The sequence below is a fragment of the Limulus polyphemus genome, unplaced genomic scaffold, assembly GCF_000517525.1.
Source record: "Limulus polyphemus unplaced genomic scaffold, Limulus_polyphemus-2.1.2 Scaffold2665, whole genome shotgun sequence".
In the NCBI taxonomy this organism is placed as follows: domain Eukaryota; kingdom Metazoa; phylum Arthropoda; class Merostomata; order Xiphosura; family Limulidae; genus Limulus; species Limulus polyphemus.
Genome location: NW_013668275.1, coordinates 45,636 through 54,453, shown reverse-complemented (window position 1 = coordinate 54,453; position 8,818 = coordinate 45,636). Strand labels below are relative to the sequence as shown.

General features: G+C 33.3%; 1 protein-coding gene across 1 annotated transcript in view; it reads left to right on the top strand.

Annotated features, from left to right (window-relative positions):
- Window positions 1-6,019: 6,019 nt before the first annotated feature.
- The window catches only part of LOC106467569 (homeobox protein HMX3-B-like), a 14,004-nt gene continuing 11,205 nt past the window's right edge, over window positions 6,020-8,818 (top strand). The window contains exon 1 of the mRNA XM_013927929.1: window positions 6,020-6,395. Within this exon, the coding sequence (XP_013783383.1) occupies window positions 6,020-6,395 (376 nt within the window). The remainder of the gene's footprint in view (window positions 6,396-8,818) is intronic.

Here is an 8,818-nt window from a genome sequence, read left to right as displayed (position 1 = left end):
ATACATAATTCATTACAGTGTTCATATACACAGTTACACAGTTCATTACAGTGTTTATATACACGTACGTATGGTGAAAGACATGAAGTTACATATTTCATTACAGTGTTCATATACATATATGTATGGTGATAGAGAAGAAGTTACATATTTCATTACAGTGTTTATATACACGTATGTATGGTAAAAGAGAAGAAGTTACATTGTTTACATATACATATATATGGTGAAAGAGAAGAAGTTACACAGTTTCTTACAGTGTTTATATATACGTGTGTGTGGTGAAAGAGAGAGTGTTACACAATTCATTACAGTGTTTATATACACGTATGTTTTGTGAAAGAGAGAAAAAATTACACAGTTCATTACAGTGTTTATATACACGTATGTATAGTGAAGGAATGGAAGTTACATAGTTTATTACAGTGTTTATATATATTTGTATGTATGGTGAAAGAGGAAAATTTATATACTCAGTTCATTACAGTGTTTATATTCACGTATGTATGGTGAAAGAGAGGAACTAACTTAGTCCATTACAATGTTTCTATACACGTATGTATTGTAAAAGAGAAGAAGTTATATAGTTCATTACAGTGTTTATATACACGTATGTGTGGTGAAAGAGAAAAAATGTTACACAGTTCATTATAGTGATTATATACACGTATTTATAGTGAAAGAGAAGAAGTTACACAGTTGAATACAGAGTTTATATTCTCAGTTCATTACAGTGTTTATATACACGTATGTAAGGTGAAAGAGAGAAAGTTAGTTCATTACAATGTTTCTATACACGTATGTATTGTGAAAGAGAGGAAGTTATATAGTTCATTAAAGTGTTTATATACACGTATGTGTGGTGAAAGAGAGAAAATGTTACAGAGTTCATTGTAGTGATTATGTACACGTATGTATGGAGAAAGAGAAGAAGTTACATAGTTCATTACAGTGTTTATATACACGTTTTTATGATAAAAGAGAGGAAGTTATATAATTCACTACAGTGTTCATATACATATAAATATGGTGAAAGAGAAGAATTTACATAGTTCATTACAGTGTTTATATACACGTATGTATGGTAAAAGAGAAGAAGTTACACAGTTCATTACCTTGTTTATATACACGTATGTATTGTGAAAGAGAGAAACTTACACAGTTCATTAGAGTGTTTATATACAATTAAGTACAGTGAAGGAGGGGATGTTACATAGTTCATTACAGTGTTTATATATTCTCGTATGTATGGTGAAAGAGAGGAAGTTACAGAGATCATTAATATGTTTATATCACGTATGAATGGTGAAAAAGGAAAAGTTACATAGTTCATTATAGAGTTTATATACTCAGTTCATTACAGTGTTTATATTCACGTATGTATGGTAAAAGAGACGAAATTAGATAGTTCATTACAGTGTTTATATACACGTAGGTATCGTGAAAGAGAGACAGTTACATAGTTCATTAATATGTTTATATACACGTATGTATGGTGAAAGAGGACAGTTACATAGTTCATTATAGAGTTTATATACTCAATTCATTACAGTGTTTATTTTCACGTATGTATAGTGAAAGAGAGGAATTTACCTATTTCATTACAGTGTTTATATACAGGTATTCATGGTGAAAGAGAGGAAGTTACATAGTTCATTACAGTGTTTATATACACGTAAGTATGATGACAGAAAGGAAGTTACATAGTTCATTACATTGTTTATTTATACGTATGTATGGTAAAAGAGAAGAAGTTACACAGTACATTACAATGTTTATCTACTCAGTTCATTACAGTGTTTATATTCACGTATGTATAGTGAAAGAGAGGAAGTTACCTATTTCATTACAGTGTTTATATACAGGTATGTATGGTGAAAGAGAGGAAGTTACTCAGTTCATTACAGTGTTTATATACACGTATGTATGGTGAAAGAGAGAAGTTTACATAGTTCATTTTAGTGTTTATATACACGTATCTATCATGAAAGAAAAGAAACTAGTTAGATCATCATAGTATGCACACAAAAAATATTTTATAGTATGACAGACATTTATCAATATCTTTCAGAGGAAAGAAAAAGAAACATTTATTTTGAAAACTTGTGTTTTCATCACTAATATCTGTCAACATGAGAACTTTCTGTTGTACCGTGTAAGTGCCTTTATTTTAAGTTCACATGTTTTACATTTTTACATAATGTAATCATAATATACCTTGGTATTTAAGAATAATAATATGTAAAATTTCCATCTACCTCTCCTGGTGAACTTTCGAAGGTGTTTTGGGGATGAATACGGCTCTTTCCTACAAATCATCACTAGCAGGAATTTGTAATTAATAGTTCTGAGGCACTATTCAGGACATGCACTGAGCTTTTCTTTATATTTCAATTAGACGTTAGTTTGTATGAAACATATAACAAGTAAAGTTCTGTGTGTTGGAAAATACAAATTTTTGTTCACGATCTGCAGCAACAACTTGCATATCTAATCTACTTAGCGCTGATCATCCCGGTGGAGTGTCACTAAATTGTCTTAATTCAGCTAAAGAGTAGTGATTTCAAAGTGCAGGTGGCGCTTAAAATATAACCTTTCTGTGAGAGTTATGCAATCATATAGAGTAAACGATTTCATCGTCTTGACGAAGTGGGTATTTTTAGTGCTGAACGTATTGGTAAAGTAAGGGAAGGTGTGATTACAGTAGAGTAAAAACCGTCTACTCCATTACCGACTAATTCTAAGGGTATTACAGAAAGTTTGAACACCTGTCATCTTAAATAATCTCAGAACACATCGACTTAAATAGGAACATATCTCGGAGCTGGAAAATTCGGTAGATTACATAGATTTAGGTTTGTAAAAGTGCCACACGAGAACAAAGCCTCTCCCAGAAGATATAACTAGGTGGAAAGAGAACAACGGGCGGTATCTGATTATGTGACAAATGAAAGTTTGTTGCCATGTTGTCTATGTTCACTTAAGCGACTGCAACAACTATCTTCCTACCGGTGATGATATAACATTTCAAAAATTGCACGGAGAATGCCGTGAAACATTTACTAAGAGGTTCAGAGCATTTCAGATTATGATAAAGTAAACTATGCTTTAGTATCATGCTAACATGCTGATGCTACTAAACCGCGAGAAAAATGACATCTTTGTACAGACTGGATGCCAATAAAGTATTAATCCATGTAAATAAAGCACCGAATTGCGTGTTAAGTGTGATTTCTGTATGGACTAGATACCAGTAAGGTATGAACTCTATCAAGACGAAAACATTTAACTACTGTTTTCAAGGCAACATGCTTATTTCTCCGCAAGATGCAAGCTCTAATGGTTTGTTTGTTTGTAGTTGAGCACAAAGCTATCTGTGCTCTGCCCACCACGGGTATCGAAACCCGGTTTCTAGCGTTGTAAGTCCGCAGACACACCGTTGTGCCACTGGGGGCAGCACTAATGGTAATTCGTACTATATTTACTATAAAATTGTGTTCATTGTAACTCTGTGATGGGTGATTTGATGCAAGGTGTGTAATGCCAAGTTGTTTTAATTTGCTGTGTTTATAAGATACCTCTTACATTTTAAACTAGAGCATATTTTTGACTTTTTTCTCTTTCTCTCTTTCTTAAGCGTTTTCGGATGGATTTCAGAAAGTTGTGTGTGTGTGTGTGTGTTACATCAAGCCAAAATACTTACAGTGTAATAATTGTTATTTAACTAGACCTTTAAAGGAAAATAATTCCCACAGAAAACTGATATGCAGATCAGAATATTGCTTATATTACACATTATCAAGGAAACTACCTGTAAAGATGACAACGAGTGACACCGGATTTCACACTCATTTCTAGATGAGATGAGAGAAATGAACTCTAGAAACTAGAATGACTGTCAAAGGGAAGAGGATATTTTCCATTTTTATTAATCGACGCTACTTGTCGTTTCTCATCCATCACTGATGTTACTAAAAAGAAACATGTAATTACCTCAGCTAAGGAGACGCAGACTTCATCCATTGATTTATCGTTAGGATTAATACATATCGTAAATTTTGGAAGAGATAAAGTAAATATCCAATAGCCGGTAAGTTATCGCATTACCAACGCTAAATCCAACGTTTGATAATAACAGGGAAATGCAGGTTATTTTGAAAGTAATTTTAAAGCAGATATATCTTTAAGAATTAACTTTTGCAAAAGAGAGCACACTGAACTTTTCTCTTCCAATTCATACTACTAATAAAAAAAATAGACACACCACCCTTTTGTTAATTTGCTGTTGGACAAAGATTGGGGCTACCGAAAAATCTTACGTGGCTCTACCATCAAAAGTAAATAATTATGTAGCTTTATTCTAGAGGTTAATCATATTCAAGATAAATCAAAACATTCGCATTTTTAATACAGATTTGTTTTGTTTGAAGTTAAGCACAAAGCTACACGATGGGCTATCTGTGCTCTGCCCACCACGAGCATCGAAACCCGGTTTCTGGCGCAGTAAGTCCACAGACATACCGCTGTGCCACTGGGGGGGGGGAGCTTTAATTCTGGAGAAAAGTAGCAAGTATGCATATTTTATGAATACCGAATAAACTGTCTAAACAAAAATTAGATTACAATAGTTTTCTTTATCTTTCCATTATTTATTTTGGCCACAAAACTACCGTTTTGTTTGATAGTTTCTTATTTATGATTTTATTATTTTCATTATAAATATCGGGAAGCGAGGTTAGAATTATAAATAAACTTTATAAATTTATTAATTAAATATGAGAACGAACTATGTTTTTTTTTAATTCACACAAGTTTTTTATTGGTTGTACGAAGTAAAACCTTTGTATATTTTATCCACAACGTTTCACCAGGTTTAGCTGGTATCATCAGGTGAGATACAGGAACTGAGGCTAATATAATTTATTTTTTTAAAAAAGGAATCACATGAGAATTTATAGCAATAGTAATCTATAAACATATGATTAAGAAATTGCAAACTTTATAAAGTAACTTATCAATGAACTTGTGTGAATTCCTAGTTCGGTTCTACAAGCAATACTTAACACAGAGAAGACACATTATAATATGTAGAAAACACATAACACATAGATACTGCACACATTCCTGATTATTTTATCGATGGATGCTTTCGTGAATTTTATGGAGTTAGATTTTGGTTTTAATCTGTGTATCAACATTTCAAAATAATGAAGAATAATGTATAATAAATTTTAATTTATATCAAATTAAATTTCTAAAACATAAATTTTATTCTTTAACTATTGAAAGTTTGGCACTAGAGGGCTTTTAATGTACTAAAAAAGCTGCATACAATGTCCAAAAAATATTTAAATGCCAAAAAAGTTCCACTTACGAAGGATGTGGAAAACCACTGATAGACTCCCAGGAACTTCCACTCATTCAAATAAAAATCAAGCTAAAGTAATTACTATTGAGTACACACAAACAAAGGATTACTATGATCCACTCAACCCTAACCGACCGGCAGTTGAGCTGTTCCTTGTCCCTGGACTTGTAATATGAGAGGCGTGGTTTGATCCTTCAGCACCATTCAGACCGTTCAGCAACCCATTGTAAGTAGCCAATCGAGTGCGCCACAGCACGCGAGTTGAGCTTCTGTCAGGAGCCAGACCAGCTAGCCATCAACTGCTCTCAGTAACTTAATCACGAGCTGGTTTAAGCGTAAACCAAACCGGGCAACATTGTGAAACGGTGGGTGTCCATCGTATCAAATATTGACGCCATACAAGCAAGACCTACAGTGAAATCAAGGCTGGACTGTAATGTCCATGTAGCTTATTTCACTCCTTGTTTTTCTTCACCCAATCCCTGATGTCTTAACCGGACATTCGATTTTTATATTTTGCCAGTGATTTAGAATTTAAATCATATAATCGTACATAGTTATGATTCGATATTGCATTTTTTTAAATCTTACAAGAAATTAATTCGTATAGTAAAATTAAGTACTAGAAGTAGTAGCAACGTGTGGACGGAAATGGATCAAGAGGAAAATAATCGAAAACTTTCAGCCCTAGATCCAGAAGGAAATGATAGAATAATGAAAGCTGTTGATCCTCCCAAGTCTGCCCTACCTATTTCAAAAAATTCTTTTTCCATAAGTAGCATACTAAATCGAACTGAACCTAAAAAACGAGTGGTCCCTTATCTTCCTAAACATGATATCATCTCCGACAGCTCCATGACCCAATTATTCTTTGACCCTCATCTTCACGCCATCATCCGACCACCGATGTTATTACCCCTGCAATCTGGTCATGTGCCCCAGAAAACCAGCATCCCGTGGTATCCATGGTCACAAGTAAATTCCAAATACATCACCCTAGTGTCAAGGGAAAACTACAGTGAAACGGGTAAGTTATTCGTAACGTGATGTTGAAAACGTCACTTGCGAGAAAAACATTGTTTCGTGTATCCATTACGCTAGACAAAGGTACATAAGATAAAGTAACACACGTGTGTAATATATATATTCGTTTGAATGGGGAACGTGCGTGTTAACCAAACTATCTAATATCAAATATTGATTAAAATAGAAAGACTAAACTTCAGGACCGGAAATGTTTCTTTCGTAATTACTAGATAAATAGAGAGCTAGTTCCTTACTTTGAGGAATGAATAATCTCATTGTTTGCCACATTCTAACTTGCAAGAGTAAGTTAGCTTAGTGTGAAACTTAAAGGATGTAATTTTCTTAACGAAACTTTCTGTTGCTTTACTCAAAATATTCTTACACTCTTGAAACGTGGAAACATCCTTCATGAAAATATATTGTAATATAATGGTAATTGCAATAAATAAGAGGCCTGATTTGTAATAAACTTAAACGTAAAGCGTAAATAAAAATAAAAATACTATTAGTTGTCAATATGGTTGGGAACATAGTGGGTGTGAAACGGGACGTCAAGATAAACATAAGAAAACAACATGCAAAATAATTAAACGTGATTTTTATTCTATTGATTCTAATTATATTACCTGACATAATATTTTCTATCTAATAATTCTTTAAATATAGAAAAATAAAACGAAATAGAGAGCCTAGTTTTATTTCAACTTAAGAAATATTCTCGCAATTACCCATCCAAGTAAAACTCAGTGGAATTAATTTACTGTTGTATTCGAAAAACTACCAGGAAACACAAAGAAAAGAGTCGCTACTGCTACTGTGAAAAGGGCTCCGATATGACTGAAAACTTAAAACACAGTCTCTAAATTGCTTGATCTTGAAGACCAATAGAAATAGTTCATATCTGTAACGCTTTAAGAAGTTAAATTTTTTGCTTAGTTTAATATGAAAACTTGAGGATAAGTAATTGTAATGTAAAAATACATTTTACTTGAAATAGATTCTAGGCATTTAAGCATGAAACATGAAAAACGTTATTTATAATACTTTCATTGCTGTTCATCGTACTTTCTAGCCTCAAATGCTTGATCAATGGCGTTTAATATGAATCATATTTCATAACAACTACTGTAGCATTCGACATAATCCAAATCAGATATCAAAAATTTGTAAAGCTACAATTGGTGAAAGTTATAATTTTAATTCAAGTTATGTTGAACTACTGAAGAATGGGAAACCAACATAAGCGAGATGTTTATTGTTGGAGCAGAATTAATTATGTTGTACTTTCTTTTGCTACTTAGTTTTCTTATGTGTATTTACAATCGTAAAAAAATTATCAAACTCAGATTTGTATTGTATGCATATGCATCACGTAAAGTAGCGAGACGTACTCCAGTAAAGTGTTACTAATATTAACTTGAAATATTATTGGGGTGCGTACCAGTATGCTCATATACCATTCATTAAAATTGTTTAAGTATATCTTTCAAAAATAACGTGGCTACGCTATTGCCTGTTAAATGTATATATTCTTCATCATGTTTCGTTTCTTCGGTTATACTTGTTTGAGTTTATGAAGTAAATACAGTCTTGGCCAAAAAGTTTGCATATTTTGTAACAAGTAAGATCATTATTATTAAGATGGAATACAAATACACATAGCATTGTGAAACTGGGAAATGCATGCTATTAAATGTCTAAATATGTAATTTGTATAATGAGACAGGTTCTATGCACATCATGAACGATTTATTAGAACAACAAACAATTTTATCAGACACCTGTAGAAAGATGTGTAATTCCGCATTTCACCTAACACAACACATTCTTACCAAAACATATATAATGACATAATATAACATCAAATTATAATAAAGAGCGCCTGTAACCTTATATCAGTTCGTAATAAACGTTCAATACTTGGTTAGGCCTGCTCCGCATGGCGATGTGGCATGCTGTCGATGAGGTTACTGATGTAATCCACCGTTATTTCCTCCCCACTTGTCACTAAAAGGTACTGCAACTCAGCTATAGTCGCTGGTTTATGGTCGTGGTTAGCAGTTGTTCGACTCAGTTCTGCCAAACAGTTCTTAATGGGATTACAATGTGGAAATTTTGCTGGTCATGTAAATCTTGTAACGTCCTCCTGGTCGAGATAATCCTGTAAAATACGCACAATGTGGGAAGTAGCATTTTCATCCTGAACACAAAGTTATTGCCAAATCTTGCCCTAGCATATTGCAGAAATATTGTCTCCATGTGATGCTTCTAAGAGGCGCCATTGGCGTTTCCCTGGAGAATATAAAGATTAGTTTCACCACCATGATGAATAGCTACCCAAACATGTACTGCACCACCTTCTGTGGGAAAGACAGCCTTCCCTCATCTGTTATCCAGGCAAGAGACGACCAAGAATCCTACCAT